General features: G+C 39.6%; 1 protein-coding gene across 1 annotated transcript; it reads left to right on the forward strand.

The window, feature by feature from the left end:
- Positions 1–1,454: 1,454 nt before the first annotated feature.
- si:dkey-7k24.5 (somatomedin-B and thrombospondin type-1 domain-containing protein) lies at positions 1,455–18,368 on the forward strand. Its single transcript, XM_007253428.3, has 5 exons — positions 1,455–2,085; positions 13,455–13,646; positions 13,762–13,840; positions 15,193–15,375; positions 17,396–18,368. The coding sequence occupies exons 1-5, from the start codon at positions 1,860–1,862 to the stop codon at positions 17,511–17,513; spliced, it is 798 nt and encodes a 265-aa protein (XP_007253490.2). The 5' UTR covers positions 1,455–1,859; the 3' UTR covers positions 17,514–18,368.
- Positions 18,369–19,424: the final 1,056 nt, after the last annotated feature.

Consider the following 19,424-nt stretch of genomic DNA (forward strand, 5'->3'; position numbering starts at 1 on the left):
TTAGGATGAGTGGATCCTCCAGGGTTGGAAATGACAGCCTTCAGCATAAAGTTATTACGACTCATCAGCTCAACCTAATGAAATTTCTCTCTGAGTGAGAACGGACTCCTCCAGGACACCAAATACATGATTGATCAGTACAAAGAGTCAATTAGTAGAGTGTCATTTGCATAATGAACTAATCAATTAGCAAGGTCTCATTTGCATAATGAACTCTGGTCCCTTGTCCATGCTAATGCAAATATATAGTCCAGTGGGAGCCGACAGCTCCTTAAAAAATGAAATGGGATTTCAGTGTTATTAAATTATCAACTCTTAATTCACTGTGTCACAAAAACCAATAAGTACTCCCTCGCCCTGGGAAGTACAGTATCACTTCTATCATTTTTACAGTTCTTTTTGGGCTGTTGGTGCAGACCTGCAATCTGTTGTGTTTAAATACATTGCCACCAAAAAAAAAAAGGTCATGCACCCCAATTGTTTGTTGGACCACCTTTAGCCTTGATTGCGTCACTCATTCACTGTGGCATTGTTTCAATAAGCTTCTGCAACGTCACAAGATTTATTACAATCCAGTGCTGCATACATTTTTCACTAAGATCTTGCAGCAGCATTGATGATGGTAGAGTCTGACCTCTGCACAAAGCAGCTCTTCTCCATCCAGCACATCCCAAAGATTCTCAATAGAGTTAACGTCTGAACTCCGTGGTGAACTCTCTCAATCCATGTGTGAAAATGATGATCTCATGCTCCCTGAATCACTCTTTCATAATTCCAGCTCCATGAATCCTGACATTGTCATCTTAAAATATGGCCGTGTCATCAGGGAAGAAAAAATCAATTGATGGAATTACCTGGTCTATGTTCAATATATTCAGGTAGTCAGCTGACCTCATTCTTTCAGCACATACTGTTGCTGAACCTAAACCTGCAAACCTCCAACCTCAACCCATTAAGCATTGCTTAATTAAATTCAAGTGGCGACTTTTTTTTAGGCCAGGCAGTGTACAGTAAAAATAGTATTACAGAATGTTAAAGAATGACCCTACTGTATATCTTATTCAAAAGAGTGCAAACAAATCCTGTTAAATTGGATGATGTGCAGCAAAAATTCAATCAAAATCACAGTACTGTGCGTGAGAGTATTTAAATAGCAGAATCTGCCAGTTCTGGTGCATATTGTCTGTGTCAAAACATGATAAATACTGTATATATAATTAAATTATTTACATCACCCAGCTTTAACAGTGTGTAATTATGTACACTAGTATAATGTTCATATCGATATCAGAATTTTCTTTCTCTCTCTCTCTCTCTCTCTCTCTCTCTCACTCTTTCTCTGTCTCACTCTCTCTGTCTCTCTCTCAGGACTGAGAGTGTGTGCATGAAAGAGGCCCACTGTCACTGCAGCACCTACAGTATTGTTTTTTCTGCATGACTGCGCTCTTGACATTGGAATTAAATTAATCCATCCTTTTCAGATATTTCAGCACCAGTGCTCAGTACATACCAGTTAAACCAACACAGCAGGAGAGGGCCCTCCAGTAGGCCTATACCAGCACACCATTCTCCTGAAAACACTGAGCGAAATTCATATGTGACCAGTTTAGCACATTCATAGGGGGTATTAGAACAGTAGTATGCTGTTCTGAAGACACGGTCAGAGCTTTATCGTTTGCAGAGCCAACAACCTTCAGCTCTGTGATTTATTTTTATCTAGCAAGTAAGCAGGTCAAGGTCACTGGCAAACCAACAAGAGTTGTAGTTTTTGTGTTTTTTTTGTAGTTTTTTTTGTTGCACTCTGTTCACTCAGTAATTGAGTATTGAGTAAAATGGACTGAGGGATATATTGGTCAGTGATGTCCGTGCCTGTGTGGTCAGTGCTAGTGCTAACGCTAACACTAGCGCGGTGGGTTGAGGCAGAGGCGGAGGGCTGCCTGCCCACGGGACTCTGCTGCTCCGGGCGGGACAGCTCCTGCCACAGCCAAGGCTGGAGGACAGACCGCTCCCACGGGGACTGTTACTGTGACCAGGCCTGCAGGACCATGCTGGACTGCTGCCACGATTACGAGCAGGCGTGTCCAGGTAGGAAGATGCTGAAGCTCCTTTTACACCTGAAACACCTGTTCTCTTATTATTATGTCTTCCACAACAAAAAATCATAGTTTAATTTTATATATTAGTCATATTGTATTTCAATTTTTAATTGTAATTAATTAACAAACAATAACAACACAAGTTGTTTGATTATCACTGTGTGAAATTGATTGTTTGAAAAGCATACTGTATTGTGTGTTGTAAAATATAGATTTTTTCCACACTATTATTGTTTTTAGATTCACAGTAGTCAATATATAGTCATAATATAGGCTTTGATAACGCCTAATAAAGCCTTTTGATAAATAATGTTCCTCCACCGTTACCTGAAATATTCCAGGACTGAACAATCTAAATTTAATTTGATTTGTACTCTTTTAAAGCAGTATATATATACAAATATAGTACCAGTGAAATGTTTGGACACACATGTTCTCCTTTTTTTTTTCTTTTTTTTATATTTTATATTTTCTTTTTTATATTTTTTTCTACATTGTAGATTTATATTGAAGGAACACATATGGAAATGTGTTAAACAAAACAGAATTTTTGTTTTATACTTTAGATTCTTCAAAGTAACACTTTTTGCTTTGATACCAACTTTGCCCACTCTTTACTGATTCTCTCATGATTTACCTTTATGAGGTAGAACCTGAAATGGTTCTCCAACTGTCTTAAAGGAGTTCTGCCTACCTAATTGCATGTGTTCCTTCATAGTCTTTAATACTCAAAGTGATCCAGCAGGCTAAGCGCTGCCTTTATGATCAGCTACATAAATCCTGTTCATGTAGCTTGCTATCGGCTGCCAGAGCCCTGAGAGAGCACAATTGGCCTTGCTCTCTCTGGGTGGATAGGTGGTGCTTTTTCCCCTCATCACTCTAAAGGGTGATGTTGATCAGCACAAGGCGTCTGTGAGCTGACGTATCAGAACCGAGTCGTTGCGCTTTCCTCCGAGTGCGCTGTGATGCTACGCTACAATGCTGCAACAGCAGAAGTTTGAAAATAGGGGGAGTCTAACTTCACATGTATCGGAGGAAGCATGTGCTATGGGGCATCTCTAGTGGTAGGGGGAGTCCTAATGAGTGGGTTGGGTATTTGGTTGTGTAAATTGGGGAGGAAATGGGAAAAAGTAAGACAAATAAAGAACAAATATTAATGAGAAAGTGTGTCCAAATGCACTAGTACTGGTCTAAACGAGAGACATTGAAAAAATAAATTGTACTAGTTTTTAATATGAGATGAAATATAAAAAGAGTTTCTGGTAGTGTGCCGGGTTGAAATTTTTTGATCCCACTGTGAGAGTTGTTGTGAATTTAATGTTGGTGCTTTGCAGTGCAGAGCAGACCTAGCTTAAATTAAGAATTACTGCTGGGAAGCTTGGTAAGGTCATTCTGTGAATAGCTCCACACAAAATAAAAATGTTATCATGAATCCCCTTCATGGGCAGTGATGGTGTTTTCCCACTTTTGACTGACCCATGGACCAATTCCAAAAATTGTAAAATGACATATACAGTTATTAGATTATTATCCTTAATTATGCAGTTTCTAATAACTGTATGTGCCATTTTAATACATTACAGTTTTTGGAATTTAAAAATGTACAATCCTTTTATGAACAAGCTGAGTGTAAGGGTTGGCTCCAGGCAAGCTCCGCCTGCAGCCACCAGAGGGCAGCAGGGAGTGGCTGCCAGAGCCAATCAAGCACAACAGCCTACACCTGGCAGGAGGACTATTTAAGAGCACAGACAGCTCAGTTCTGGTTGCTGGATCTTTGTCTCCACATGAGCCAAACCATACAGGCTGAAAGACTAGAGGGCTGAGAGTTCCCACACTCCCCCTCACCTTACGAGTTTAAAATCTCCTCTGACTTTCAAGTCCCTTTCTTGTTTCAAAAAAAAGAAGAAGAAGAAAAAAAAAAAAAAACAAGCACAGTAATTCATTCCTTATTTGGCTTTGTTTCTTTCAAGACAGAGTTTATTTGATTCAGGGAAGCCCTTTTGCATTTCTTATTTCTTAGTTTTCCCCTGCCATCTAGGGGTAGCCAGTCTTCCCCTGGCGTCCTATGTTTTGTCCCAACCTTGTAGAGCTTTACACTAGGAAGTGTTTTTTGTTTGTTTTCTCTGGTTCTCGAGTTTACCTGTTCTGAGATCTAACCGCTCTGCCCTTGGGTTCAAATTACCACGGGTCTGTGGTAGCTCACTTAGTTGAGCGTGTTTAGTGACCCCATCTACCTGGGTTCAAACCACTCGCTGGGTGATACCTTACAGAAAGATCCAGCCAAACATGGACCCAGCAGAGCAGATGGACTTAGAACATGTAAAGGCTGCCCTAAGCAGCCAAGGGGCGACAATAGGCAGGCATGAGCAGGCCCTGCAGCAAATTCTCTCCCAGCTGCAAGGGATTACTGCACTACTCGCCCAGGCCAACCCCACCACCCAAGAAGCCCCAGTGCTTCCCCAGGCAATAGCACAGGAAGTGGCAGATAACCCTGTTGTTCCTCCTGCGCCTCGTATGGAGCCACATCTACCTTCTCCTTAGCGCTATGCTGGAGAGCCGGGGGGGTGTAGGGGTTTCCTTCTCCAGTGCTCTCTGGCTTTTGAACAGCAACCATCACGGTTCCCCACAGAACGAGCCAAAGTAGCATACATTATCTCCCTCTTGACTGGGCGGGCCCTGGCTTGGGCCACTCCTATTTGGGAGCACCAACCAATGGGGAGACAAGTTCTCGTCTTCTTCACATGTGTCAGGGAAGGAAGTCTGTGGCAGATTATGCTATTGACTTCCGCACATTGGCGGCTGAGAGTGGGTGGAATGCAACAGCACTTATGGCCACATTCCATCATGGTCTGAGCGAAGAGCTTAAAGATGAGCTGGCCCACCGAGACCCATCCACTTCCCTGGATGACCTTATTGACCTGACCTTACGACTGGATAATCGTATCAGAGAAAGGCGCAGGACTCGTGGGTCAGAGTTGGCTTGCAAAGTTACACACAGTCCAGGACCATTCCACTCATCTGAAAGCTCAACTGACTTAGGTGTGCAGCCAATGCAATTAGGCCACACACGCCTCTCGCGACAGGAGCGTGAGGCCCGAATACGTGAGGGGAGGTGTCTGTATTGTGGGCGTTCTGGCCACAATCGCCCAGATTGTCCTGAGCTCTCGGGAAACGAGCCTGTCCGTCATGGCAGGGGAAACCCTTGACGGACACGCTTAGCCTTCCCCGAGCTCAGGGAGTCTTCCTCAGCACCACACTTCTGTGGGGAGCAGCTGAGGCACGCCTTCAGGCTTTTATTGATTCAGGAGCAGCTGGCAATTTTATTGATGCTGGGTTGGCCAAAGAATTGAGCTTTCCCCTTGAAACTTTGGGGGAGCCCCTCCCAATCTCAGCCATTGATGGTCGTGCCCTCGAGCCCGGGGTAGTTTCTTTTCGGACAAGTCCTATCACCTTACGGATTGGTCCACACACTGAACAGTTAAGTCTTTTTGTTATCAATGCTCCAGAGTTGCCCCTGGTCTTGGGGTTCCCTTGGCTTCAACGCCACAACCCTTATATCGACTGGTTAACCCAGTCGGTACGATCGTGGGGTCCTACTTGTCAGGCTTCCTGTTTACAAACTCCCAAGGGTTTTGTGAGTGGCAACAACCCCAGTCTAGAGGGTCTGGAGTTATCTAGAGTATTGGGACCTTGGTGATGTATTTAGTAAACAGAAAGCCCAGTTCTTACCTCCACATCGGCCATTTGACATAGCCATTAACCTTCTTCCTGGCAGTAGCCCCCCCCCCAGGGGCCGCCTGTTCTCCTTGTCGCAACCCGAACGCAGGGCCATGGAGGACTACATTCAAGAAGCTTTGCCACTGGGCTTTATCCGGCCATCCACCTCTCCAGCAGGTGCAGGCTTCTTTTTTGTTGGGAAAAAGGATGGGGGGCTTTCGCCCCTGCATCGACTATCGAGGGCTGAACAAAATAACAGTAAAAGATCGCTACCCCTTGCCCCTCATGACCTCAGCATTTGAGGCACTGCAGCAGGCTTCGGTATTTACCAAGCTGGACCTGTGCAGCGCCTACAACCTCATTCGGGTGAGAGAGGGAGACGAATGGAAGACAGCCTTCATCACTCTGTCAGGACATTATGAAAACTTGGTTATGCCTTTTGGTTTGATGAATGCCCCGGCTGTCTTCCAACATTTTATAAATGTGGTCTTGAGGGAGGCCCTAGATAGGTATGTATTCGTCTACCTCGATGACATCCTGATTTACAGCAAGAGTGTAGACGAACACATAACCCAGGGGCGGAGAGTTCTCCAGCTGCTCCTGGAGAACCACCTTTTCGTTAAGTTGGAGAAATCACTTTTCCATGTGCAGTCAATTTCCTTTTTGGGGTTTGTGGTCTCTCACAACCACCTGTGCATGGACCCATCAAAAATTCGGGCCGTGGAGGAATGGCCCCGGCCAACTTCAGTTCGTCTTGTCCAGCGCTTCCTGGGCTTCTCCAACTTCTTCCGCAGATTTGTTAAAAATGTCAGCACCGTAGCTGCCCCGTTAACTGCCTTGACACGGAAGACAGCAGGGAGATTTCATTGGTCCAGGGAGGCCCAGGAAGCTTTTAACAAAATCAAACAGCTTCTAACCACAGCTCCCATTCTCCAGCTGCCAAATGCTGAACTTCCGTTCGTGGTTGAGGTGGATGCATCTGAAATCGGCGTGGGTGCAGTCCTTTCCCAGCGTGCTGGGCTCTCCCAAAAACTGCATCCCTGTGCCTACTTTTCGCATTGCCTTACCCCGGCTGAAAGGAATTATGATGTGGGTGGTCGGGAATTGTTGGCAGTGAAACTGGCACTTGAAGAATGGAGGCACTGGCTGGAGGGGGCAAAGCACCCATTCCTGGTCTGGACGGACCATAAAAATCTGTCCTACATACAGCAGGCTAAACGCCTGAACCCCCGCCAGGCCAGGTGGGCTCTTTTCTTTGCCCGGTTCGATTTTGTCCTGTCTTATCGACCAGGTTCTTAGAACATAAAACCTGATGCTCTCTCCCGCCAGTGGGAACCTCCATCTCTTATAGAACCACCCACAACAATAATTCCAAAGGCTCACATCATTGCTCCTATTCAATGAGAATACAAAGCATTGTGCAGCAAGCCACCCTGAAAGAACCGGACCCAGGTGGGGGTCCCCCAGGAAGGTTATATGTCCCAAAATCGGTTAGGAACCAGGTTTTACAATGGGGACATGCATCTTCATTCACAGTTAATCCGGGAGTAACTCGAACATTGGAGTTCCTGCGACGACACTTTTGGTGGCCTCGCATGGAACCTGAAGTACGGGCCTATGTTGCTGCTTGCTCTGTTTGTGCCTGAAATAAGGACCCCAGAAGTAGACCTGCTGGTCTTCTACACCCACTGCCTATCCCGTCACGTCCCTGGTCGCACTTATCCCTAGATTTCATAACGGGACTGCCTCCCTCCCGAGGCAATACTGTAATATTAGTGGTAGTCGACCGATTCTCAAAAGCCTGTTGTTTTATTGCACTACCAAAGTTACCATCCGCTAAGGAATGATACTTACCCATGTAGTCCGTATTCATGGGTTACCAAAAGACATTGTTTCTGACCGCGGGCCCCAATTTACCAGTCGATTCTGGGGGGCCTTTTGCCAGTTACTGGGGTCGGGGGCCAGTCTGTCATCTGGCTTCCACCCCAGTCCAATGGCCAGACAGAGAGGGTCAACCAGGACCTGGAACGCACCCTCCGCTGTCTGGCCTCTTCTAGTCCGTCCTCTTGGTCTAAGCACCTGATCTGGGCAGAATTTGCTCACAACACCTTGTGGCACTCCTCACTGGGTATGTCCCCATTTGAGTGCCAGTTTGGCTATGCTCCAACCATGTTCCCAGGTCAAGAGACGGACACTGGCATAAGATCGGCTGAACAAGTTGTTAGGCGTTGCCGTAGAGCGTGGCAGAGGGCGCGCACGGCCCTCCGGTCTGCCGTTTCTGCACAGAAAAGGAATGCAGACCGTAGGCAACGGCCAGCACCCTCCTACCGCCCTGGTCAGCGGGTTTGGGTTTCTGCCAAGGATCGTCCCTTATGAGGAAGTCCTCGCAAGTTGGCCCCTGATACATTGGGCCATTCAAGATCCTTCGCAGGATCAACCCAGTGGCCTACTGCCTTGACCTGCCCCGCACGCTTCGTGTCAACCCCACCTTTCATGTATCATGCCTGAAGCCCTTTCTATGTACTACTGGCACTCCCACCCCACCGGGGCCACGCATGATAGGAGGTGGCCCCGCCTACACTGTCAAGCGTCTGTTGGATGTCCGGCGTGTTCGGGGTGGGGTCCAGTACCTGGTCGAATGGGAGGGCTATGGTCCAGAAGAGAGCTCGTGGGTCCCTGCCCGTTACATCTTGGACCCAGGGCTCATTCGTACATTCAGGCGTGATCAAGCCATGGGGTTGGGAACGTCAGGTGCCGTTCCTCGAGGGGGGGGTCCTGTAAGGGTTGGCTCCAGGCAAGCTCCGCCTGCAGCCACCAGAGGGCAGCAGGGAGTGGCTGCCAGAGCCAATCAAGCACAACAGCCTACACCTGGCAGGAGGACTATTTAAGAGCACAGACAGCTCAGTTCTGGTTGCTGGATCTTTGTCTCCACATGAGCCAAACCATACAGGCTGAAAGACTAGAGGGCTGAGAGTTCCCACACTCCCCCTCACCTTACGAGTTTAAAATCTCCTCTGACTTTCAAGTCCCTTTCTTGTTTCAAAAAAAGAAGAAAAAAAAAAACAAAACAAGCACAGTAATTCATTCCTTGTTTCTTTCAAGACAGAGTTTATTTGATTCAGGGAAGCCCTTTTGCATTTCTTATTTCTTAGTTTTCCCCTGCCATCTAGGGGTAGCCAGTCTTCCCCTGGCGTCCTATGTTTTGTCCCAACCTTGTAGAGCTTTACACTAGGAAGTGTTTTTTGTTTGTTTTCTCTGGTTCTCGAGTTTACCTGTTCTGAGATCTAACTGCTCTGCCCTTGGGTTCAAATTACCACGGGTCTGTGGTAGCTCACTTAGTTGAGCGTGTTTAGTGACCCCATCTACCTGGGTTCAAACCACTCGCTGGGTGATACCTTACACTGAGGGGTTTCTTTATTTCTTCTCTTATGTTATCTTTGTTTACGATGTTGTTGTATCGTCTAATTTTGTTAGAGTGTCTGTTTACATAGTGGAAAAAGCAAGCTCAAGAAGAGTTTTATTCTTGAAGGTGCCCTTTCAAAATTTCATAAACATATTCTACATATTTAGTTCATGGTTGCAGAAGATTTATTCTTAACATATCAGTTAAATCAATTAGATATTTGGCAGTCCCCTTGTGAGAAAAGCAAAATATTTAAATATAATAGTAGTGTACTTAAATTATATCCAGATAATTAAAGTATACTTTTTCTCCTTATACTTGCAATTTTACATACTTAATCTGTATTTCAGCATACTTTAAAATAGTATACTTTATTTAGATGTGCTACTTTTTTACTGGCGATGTACTTAATAAAAATAAAATAGAAAAATAGTATTATTCTATAATATATATATTGTATTGCTTTTTATGAGAAACCTACACTATAACATGTCACAGGAGCACTTATGTCTGCAATTAAATTGTACTTCAGTGAAATTTGTTTGCAAATTATAATATTTTTTGGGTTGATCATACAAATTAAAACTGTGCTGATAAACCTTTTATGTGTTAAAGCTCTACTTTAAAAGTTTACTTTAGTTGTGTGTAATAAAATAAATTTAATGATTGCAATGAGATATCTTATTTTGTTTTTTTGAAGGTGATGTTAAATCTATACTTTAATCACAATTTCAATATGTTACTATTGTTTACTCAGACAGCTTACACAAACATACTTAAATTGTATTAAATGATGGCAAAAATAGCATATAAATAGTATAGTCAGTATAGATGTAGTGCATATTTATATCATTTTAATTACAAACAAGTAGTATTTGTGCAATATATCTGTGCAATTTGTTTAACATGCAATTTTTTTCTCACCTTTTTATCTACTATTTATTTGATATTTATTCACTGCCACTCTTTGTGCAATAATACTGGTCACACCCTACCGTAATCATATCTCTATGCACTAGATGTATATATTTTTTCCTTTACTATATATAATTTTTTAAGTATCTTTTATATATTTCCTATAATTTATTTTTTGTATACATATATTTTTCATTATTTGTTTATATTTTTTCCTGACCTGTTTCTCTGTAAAATAAAGGATTATTTACCTTACCTTACCTTACCTTACCTTACCTTAGTAATTAAGTACAAATAAGTGGTTCCAAAATAGCATAACTTAAGAACAGACCTATTTCAGCATCATTTAAGTATACCCTTTTTTCATAAGGGTCACATTGCCCTGCCTGTGCTGGAAATAGTGCAGTGTGTTATTGCTCATTCAGCTGTGTAATTATAGAAAGCTCCATGAATCAAATGTGCTGAGTGTGCACTTGCCAAGCACTCACACACTATCTAAGCTTTCCCTTTAGTTTCTCAATATTCCTGACAGGATAGCATCCCGTTTTTCTTCTTTCATTTCAGAACTGTTTTAAAATGTTCTTATGGAGGGAATTCCCAATGGCCTTTTAAGGGCTGTTTTATTATTGAATTAGCTCAAATGGAGTGTGTCAGGCCTCTTTCAGAGCATGCATTAACATACATCATGGATGATCTGATCATACGTGGCGCTGTAAGTTCAGGGGTGAACAGGATCCAGTGATGTGCAAAATTCATTGTGATCCAGTCATCCAGATGAAGAAGATGGTCAGCATCACATACGGACACATAGAGACACACAGAGAAGATGACAATCTCTGCCTTTTGATGTCTTCTTTATGTAGCTTATCTCTATCTGGTATTATCTTATCATGTGTATTTGCTGTAGCCATTTATGTTCGATTAATGGAATTACTTTTGTCAACAATATAAGAAAAACAAGAGAAAAAAAAGAGTTTGTTTGTTTTTACCAAATTAAAAACCTCTGGAATATAATCTAAAAGAAGATAAATGAACAAGCCATCAAATCAAGCTAAAATGCTTGAATCATTGTTTCAGGAGTGGCATAAATTTATCCAAAAGCAGTGTGTAAGACTGGTGGAGAAGAACATGCCAATATGCATGAAAACTTTGAATAAAAAGTATGATTTCTGAACTAAATTAAATCTTTATGAATATGAACTTCTTTTCTTTGCATTACTTGAGGTCTGAAAGTTCTGCATCTTTTTTGTTATTTCAGCCATTTCTCATTTTCTGCAAATAAATGCCCTAAATGACAATATCATATTTTTATTTGGAATTTGGGAGTAATGTTGTCCGTAGTTTATAGAATAAAACAACAATGTTCATTTTACTCAAACATATACCTATAAATAGCAAAATCAGAGAAAATGATTCAAAAACTGAAGTGGTTTCTTAATTATTTCCAGAGCTGTATGAATGCTGTCACACATCCTTATACAGTAAAAAATGTGTGAAATTGGAGATACATGCTTTCGCATGCTCTTGCACAATACTGCACAGCCGAATATATATAATATTAATTTACCCATTTATGTCTACATCGTTTTGTCTTTAGTTTATTTTACTTTTAATTTGTTGGTTAACATTTTTTGAATATCAATTTTTCAGTGTAACTGCCTGTGTACTGTGTATATGATGATATAACTCTTCAAATGAACTATTTACAAGTGGCCAATCACAAGAAGAGCATTTAAGACCCATGGATGTCTCAGTCGAGTGTCTCACTGTGCACTTGTGATCAGATTACAGGAGATTAATGTTAATACCAGGACTGAACAGGTCCTTAGATGACCCTTGAAGGCTTAGGAATTAAACTAACATAAACACAACATGCTTCTGAGCATGCAACTGCAAATACATTTCCACTTAATATATATATATATATATATATATATATATATATATATATATATATATATATATATATATATATATATATATATATATAACATAATAATACTTATATTTAACAAGGGTGACCATGTGCTGTTTTTTTTAAGAATAGGATTAATTTTAATATCATTATATATCACGACAGAACTTTTACTTACACCTATTTTAGTATCACTGAGAATTTGTCTGGAGTCTATAATGATCTGGCAGCTACTTGCTGGTGTTTTAAGCTTCGTAACTGAAAACCACAGTAACATGCAGACATGATACACACATCATATCAAACAACTTTTTAACTTGCTTTAACTTTTCTAGACTTCACAAAACAGGTTTAGAGTAATCTAGAGACAGAACTTGCCCTATCTAAGCCTCGAAGTATCTAATCTTCTTCTCAGTGCAGTGCCACTGGCCTATCATCAACTATCTGCGAGTAGTGCAGCTTAGAAAAACAGTTATCCTCATGACTAGCCCTCTTTAACACTGCCACGGCTGGATGCTGTGTCTGTTAGCATAATGGCTTAAAGGAGAACTCCATTGTGAAATTGACTTTGGGTGTAGTAAAACATGATAAAGAGTACTAACCTTAGTTTGCAAAGCTTGTACACCACTGTTTATAACCTGTAGAGTGACCTACATCTCTTGACGTTGCCATCTTAAAGTAAAATCATGATGAGTAAAGTGATGAGCATGCAATGTTGAGGAAGTGCATGCTGTATACATGAAGAAGACGTAGCTGGGAAGACAGAATGGTTCGCGTTTGTGACTTTCCAGGCTGCAACATTATGTGCTCATCACTCTACCGATCATGACTTTACTTTAAGATGGCGGCACCTGGAGATGTAGGCTACGCAATAGTTTGTAAACAGCGTTTTTAATAAACTTCTTCTGCACTTTTAAAGTTCTTAATGCCTCATTTTGAATGTCAGAGCTCTCTGGATTTTATCAATAAGGTGTAGAGCTACTATGAGCCTGGATAATGGAGTAAAAAGTGATTCATCTGCAGGGGAAAATATGCCCCATTAAAACCCATTCTAGTCTTTTTGGCCAAACTGTACTAAGTTGCTGGATCTCAGAAAGCTGCAGGAGAACGGAGGTGGGGTATTCAACAAAGGTCAGTACTCTTTATCATGTTTTACTACACCAAAAGTCCATTTTACACCGGAGTTCTCCTTTAAACTTGCTTTGTGTTCTCCTCCAAGTGTGTTCAGCTTAGTGACAGTTTAAAAGGATATGCTGGCACTTTAAATCTCTCAATGGAAACATGTGCTGGCTTTCACCTTCTAGTAAGAAATAGACAAATATAAATCACACACTAATTTCCTTTTCTGGCATTCATGTTCTTAATGCATGTAGTTTGTTTTGTGTGTTTTGTGTGTGTTTTTTATTAGCTATTCCATGCGTAGTGAGTGAATGGAGCACATGGTCCGGCTGTTCAGAGCCGTGCAAGGCTACAGTGCGAGTGCGGGAGAGGCGAGTGCTACAGGACGCTCAGAACGGAGGTGAGCCATGTCCTCCTCTCCTGCAGACAGCTGGATGTGCAGAATACCACAACCAGCACGGACATTGCCTCCAATCACTGGGTAAGACATGCTGTAACTACAGACTGTGCATAATTTGCAATCATCTGCTTTGTTCACTTTTATCTATAAGCTATGAGCTCTCTGTTTTTACTTTTGTTTTTTCCCCAATCCACAGTCCCTGCGCTCATCACCACCGGCGGGTATGGAAGTGCTCGCAAGAAGAGGGAGGTGTCTGACATGAATGATATCATAGGGTGAGACTTATCATAGGGTAATTTACAGATTTTTTTTGCTTCTTCTGTTTCCAGATAGCTTCAACAGGCTTTTGCTTATCAAAAGCTAGGCCTGTTACAATATTTATGTTATATATTTAACGTACAATAAATGAATATGTTCTCAATCATTTTTGCTGACCTCAATATTGTCCATTATGTTTTTCATTGTAGTAGTAGATCACACTAACATGAATGTGTTTTAAAAAGTTTATTTGTTTTATTTCTTCAGGATGTATCAATAAATGAATGTTTCTTAATTCAAAGTTCATGGCATTTCAAATAGGTGTAGTTGCATTGTTTTTCTACTATATTCAAGATTCAAGATTCAACATTTTTATTGTCACGTCACAGAGTACAGGTGTACATGTGAGTGAAAAACTTGGGTGCAGATTCCCACCAATGTGCAAAGAATAATATTTACAAGAAGAGTAATGAAATAAAATAATATAAAATAAGACATACAGATATCTTTACAGTATAAACACTATACACAATACACTTAATAACAATAAACATAACTTACACTATAGACAAATATTGCACAGAACAAATATTGCACAGATGTAGATATGCAGGTATCTAGAGTGTGCATGTGGAAGTGAGGAAATAGTCCAGTAGGTGAAAGAATAACTATGAATAAGTGCAGCTAAGGAATGAGTTGATATTCTAATAATATTATAATATAAAACTTAAAGTGACAATAATATTGTTTATCACAATTTCTGGAACAATGTATTTTTCCAGACAAAATAGGTATAGTGACAGGTCAAAAATGGTATCCTAATCCTAAAACACAAAAGTGTTTTATTTAGTGATGCATTTGCACACTTGTACTGTTTAAAGCTCATAAATGTGATTATGTTTTAAGCTAAAAAATCTGTTATTTTAATTGGAAACACTTAATTTGAGCACCTGGTCATTTTAATGAGCATCTGTACACCTGTCTTCTCAATTTCTTTTTATATAGTATATTACATAATTCTAAGGACAGATTGATTTATTGATTTATTCAAATTAAATCAATTTTATAAAACCTCTAAAGAATAAAGATCTTAACTTAAACAGCAGAAATGTTTTTTTATGCAGTAGTATAAAAGAGTCCATCCAATCCGTAACTTAAAAACAGTAATCAACTTTAAATAATGAGTTATTTGGTCTGTTACACTATTTGCTGTAAGTTGGATTTGATGGAAATATGGCTTGTTTAAGTGCATGTAAAACTATTTGCTGGTAATGGAGTGATAATGGTTGTGAAGTGGTCCACATGTGAACTTTTTTCTCAGTTTTAACAGCCTGTGTGTATCACTGTAACACTTGTGTTTTACCTGCAGCTACTGTGTGGAATTTGAACTGACCTCACTGACTGCAGCCTGCCAGCACAGCATCGGCCCTCACACCCAGTGGATGCAGTACCTGCAGGAGGGACATCAGGTGTGTGTGGAGTGTCAGCCACCGGCCCTGGCAGCAGGTCAGAAGCACTGCTCTGGAGACGGAGAGGATGTGGAGCATGACAGGTCAGACTGCTTGTCTGCTCTTTTTCCCTGTTATTTTAAAACAATTTAATGATTATTCTTGTTTATATATAATCTCATTATGATCTCTTTACCTGTACACTCAACCTCATTCTGCTTAGTTTATACATGAATTGCATTTTATTTATGTTTGCTAATTTGCTTGTTTTAATGGGTTTTACTTGACCTTTTTCAGTCACAATAAATTTAAATGTATATTATATCCATACTGTGTTAAAACAACAATTGTATTGTAGATACAGATTGTAGACTATGTGTAGATTATTTTTATTTTTTATTTTACTTTTGGACTTCTACTATCTAAATATAGTGTACCAATTCAAGTTAAAATGTCTCTAATACAATTATACATGAATATAAACTGCAAACAAAGTAAAAAAAAAAAAGTAAACTGTGCATTTTGTAATGTATACTCACTTTTTGGGCACTGTGCACTGTAAGATTTATATAGATACATCTGTCATAATATTGTCCCTTGTTTACATAATGTGTTCTTTGGCTTTTATTGATCATAAAAGTTCTTATTACCTAATTACCAAAACCTCTGGAATATAATCAAGAGGAAGATGGATGATCACAAGCCATTAAACCAAGCTGAACTGCTTGAATTTTTGCACCAGTATTGGCATAAAGTTATCCAAAAGCAGTGTGTAAGACTGGTGGAGGAGAAAATGCCAAGATGCATGAAAACTGTGATTAAAAACCAGGGTTATTCCACCAAATATTGATTTCTGAACTCCTAACTGAGCTTGTTTTCTTTGCATTATTTGAGGCCTGAAAGCTCTGCATCTTTTTTGTTATTTCAGCCATTTCTCGTTTTCTGTAAAAAAAAAAAATGCTCTAAATGTAAATATTTTATTTAAAATTTGGGAGTTTTTTTTACATTGTGAACTTAATATTGACCACTATATTAAAGCTATACAGGAACACATGCATAATTATTTTGTAACAAAAAGTGTTAAACAAACCAGAATATGTTTTATATATAAATAGCACATTTATCTTTGAGGGCAGATCTGCTCTTGGTATTTTAATCTCAGTGTCTTCATGAGGGAAAGTCACCTGGAATAGTTTTCTCAGCGTCTTGAAGAAAGGAGTTCCTGGAGGTGCTGAACAATAGCTGCTGCTTTTCCTTCACACTGTGAAGCTCCGGCTCATCCCAATTAAATCACCTCAAATCATCATCTCAGTTCATCAGGTTTAGATCAGGGGATTAATGTGGAGGACAAACACTTTAAACATTTTTTTTTTTACTGTTTTCTACACAATTCCATATGTGTCCCTTAATTGTTTGCATGTTTTTAATATTAATATACAATGTAGAAAATAAATTAAATAAAGTGTCTATGGAAGCACTGAGTTTATGGTTCCACTAGAGGGCACAGTGAGACCATTTCTTCAGATGGATGGGACTTCTGCTCACATTCCACACAACCTCTAGTATTTAAGAATATTACTAATAATTTGACGGAAAACCAATTTTCTCACAGTTAAACTACCCTACTGCTTGTTTTGCTTCTGGGCTGGTTTAACAGCTCTGCAGTAATTTGGAGCACTCCAGGGCTTTGCAAAGCTTGTTAAAGAAAAGGGGAGATTGCCTGTTTAATCAAAAGCAAATTAAAATTCCAATAAAGCATTAGAGACTCGGTTCACATATTTCTCCCCAGCACAACGATATATATATATATATATATCTTTTTTTTTTTTCTGTTTGTTAAATAAACTACTGATAGTCACAGTAAGGGATGCAAAGCCTTACTGTGCATTTAGAGCAGAATTTTCTTTTCTGCTGCTTAGAACATGTTTTGCCCTCAGGCTTCAGAGTTTTGTAATGGTTCTTTGAACATTCTGTGAAAAAAAGTCAGGAATAAATGGCTCCTCGGGGAAATGAAGGGGAAAAAGCTTGCGGATTGAGAATATAGCGTTTGCATTTTCATAAAAGTGCCCCCGAGAAAAGAAAGAGACATTTTTTACGCTGTGTTCTGTTCTTCTGTTCCTGCAGGAGAGTGTCTCTGCAGTGGCAGGCCGTGGGGAACCCCAGATGCAGAGGGGTCTGGAGACGTGTTCGACGCCGAGACTCCTGCACTTGTCCCACTGTACACAGCTTTCTCTTCATCTGATACACTTAGAGAAGCTTTAAAATGACTTGGAATAAAATGTAATTTTTACATTGAGTGCTATTGTAAGCTAGTAGGATTTTCTTTCTTTCTTATGTAAACATTTGAAGATACAAAAATTTGCGTAACAGCTATAATATAAAGATGAATAAGAAAACTACATTTCATTCACCAGTGTCGTCTTAACCCTTTCAGACCCTGCGTCCGTTACAGTGGACATCATGTATTTTCTTTATTTTTAAATGTGTTTCATTGCACATAACATTATTTGAGAGCTGTTGTCCATCAGAATAGACCATGAACCAGCCAATGAACAAGTTTATAAACCAGTGAAACAGTAACTTGGCCCCGCCCACTGCAAAAACACTGGAAAAACAGTAGTACTAGAGCCATTGAGGCAAAGTAATTTTAATATAAGTAAGTAAATTTTCACTAACTTAATGGGATTTTGAACACCTTTATTTATTGTATTTCTTAGGGATGATTTATTAAATAAAAAGGTCAATATTGAATATAAAAAATATTACACACAGGCTTCCAATATAATGGAATAAAAAAGAAGACAAACTATTAATTATTTTACTTAACTGCATTTATTTGCTATATAGATTTTATAGTATTATAATATTATAGTCTCCTTTTCTGGGCAATAAAGACAAAAAAACAGCATTTTTTTTCCCCCATCACTGGAGATAATTCAGCTCTGAAAGGGTTAAGAACTGGGTTTCCTGAACTGGGTCTTGAAAAAAATGAAAGGAAAAACAACACCAGATATACAAGTTTTTTTTTCTCAATTTTTTTTCTTAAAAACAGTCGGTGAATAAGGTCTATTGCGTTTATTGTCTTCCATACAGTAAAAGCAGCTTTCATATATATATATATATATATATATATATATATATATATATATATATATGTATATGTAAAAGTAGCACACTCTTCTCTTCAGAACAATATGTCTGCAAGGAACATCCTGTAAATTGAAGGAGTTAGAGTTTACTAAACCTGTGTTCTGAATTACTACTAGAATGTACTGGTAGTTTCTTTATTGTATCACTACAGCTGTGTTTGTAAATGCAGTAATAAAGAATTAGAGAGACATTTGTTCATTTGTATCATTTATTCGATGTCCAGCCAGCCAAAGGGGGAAATGTTTTCCTTTTTTACTGAAAAGAACTAGAAAGATCAGAGGACATGTTGACACATTTTCAGTTCCTTTTTTTCTTTACAAGACAATGTATTGTCACATACAGAACAAGATACGGCTCCAGAGGTACGACATGCTTCGAACAACGTAACGCACATACAGAAACGACGGCATTAGAAAGTCAACAGGTAGAAAGTCTACAAAACACACAGCCTTTAGACCTACAAACAACATTGTAGAAGAGTTCTGGAGGAGGGGAAGGGGTGTAAACAATTCTCTCTTTTGTTTTTTTTTGTTAATTCCCTGGAAATTTATATGGATGCTCTTTTTTATTCTTTCACAATTATCAAATGTTTATTCAAATGGCCTGTTTTACCAGTTTTATAAGAAAGAAGGAAACCGAGTGGTCACTTGATTGTGCTTTCTAGTTGAAACGTAACCTAACACATACAAACACACAAAATACCTCACATTCTAAAGCTTTGCACTGTGAACTGAAAACAAATGATAAAAAAAAAAAAAAAACTTTATGGACCGATGGACAATACAACTTAACAACTCAATACAACTCAATTCATCCTGAAAAAAAAAAAAACATAACTAGACATTGTGCCCATGTGACAGATGAAGCTGTGGGTTTGTGACAGTCTTTGCGACATCTTTTAACACGATGTGAAAATCATTTTGGATCGTAGTTTAGGAAACTAGACTTTGTTGTTGAGAATTTTTTCGCGGTACCTGAACAAACACCTTGCCAAAAACACAGA

Source organism: Astyanax mexicanus, chromosome 5 (genome assembly GCF_023375975.1).
Source record: "Astyanax mexicanus isolate ESR-SI-001 chromosome 5, AstMex3_surface, whole genome shotgun sequence".
NCBI classification, from domain to species: Eukaryota; Metazoa; Chordata; class Actinopteri; order Characiformes; family Acestrorhamphidae; genus Astyanax; species Astyanax mexicanus.

Bases quoted from the DNA above. Each gene is read 5' to 3' on its own strand.
- si:dkey-7k24.5 (XM_007253428.3), top strand. From the start codon at position 1,860: ATGTCCGTGCCTGTGTGGTCAGTGCTAGTGCTAACGCTAACACTAGCG. The intron at 2,086-13,454 runs GTAGGAAGATGC...GTTTTTTATTAG, and splicing joins TTACGAGCAGGCGTGTCCAG to CTATTCCATGCGTAGTGAGT. The intron at 13,841-15,192 runs GTGAGACTTATC...TTTTACCTGCAG, and splicing joins GACATGAATGATATCATAGG to CTACTGTGTGGAATTTGAAC.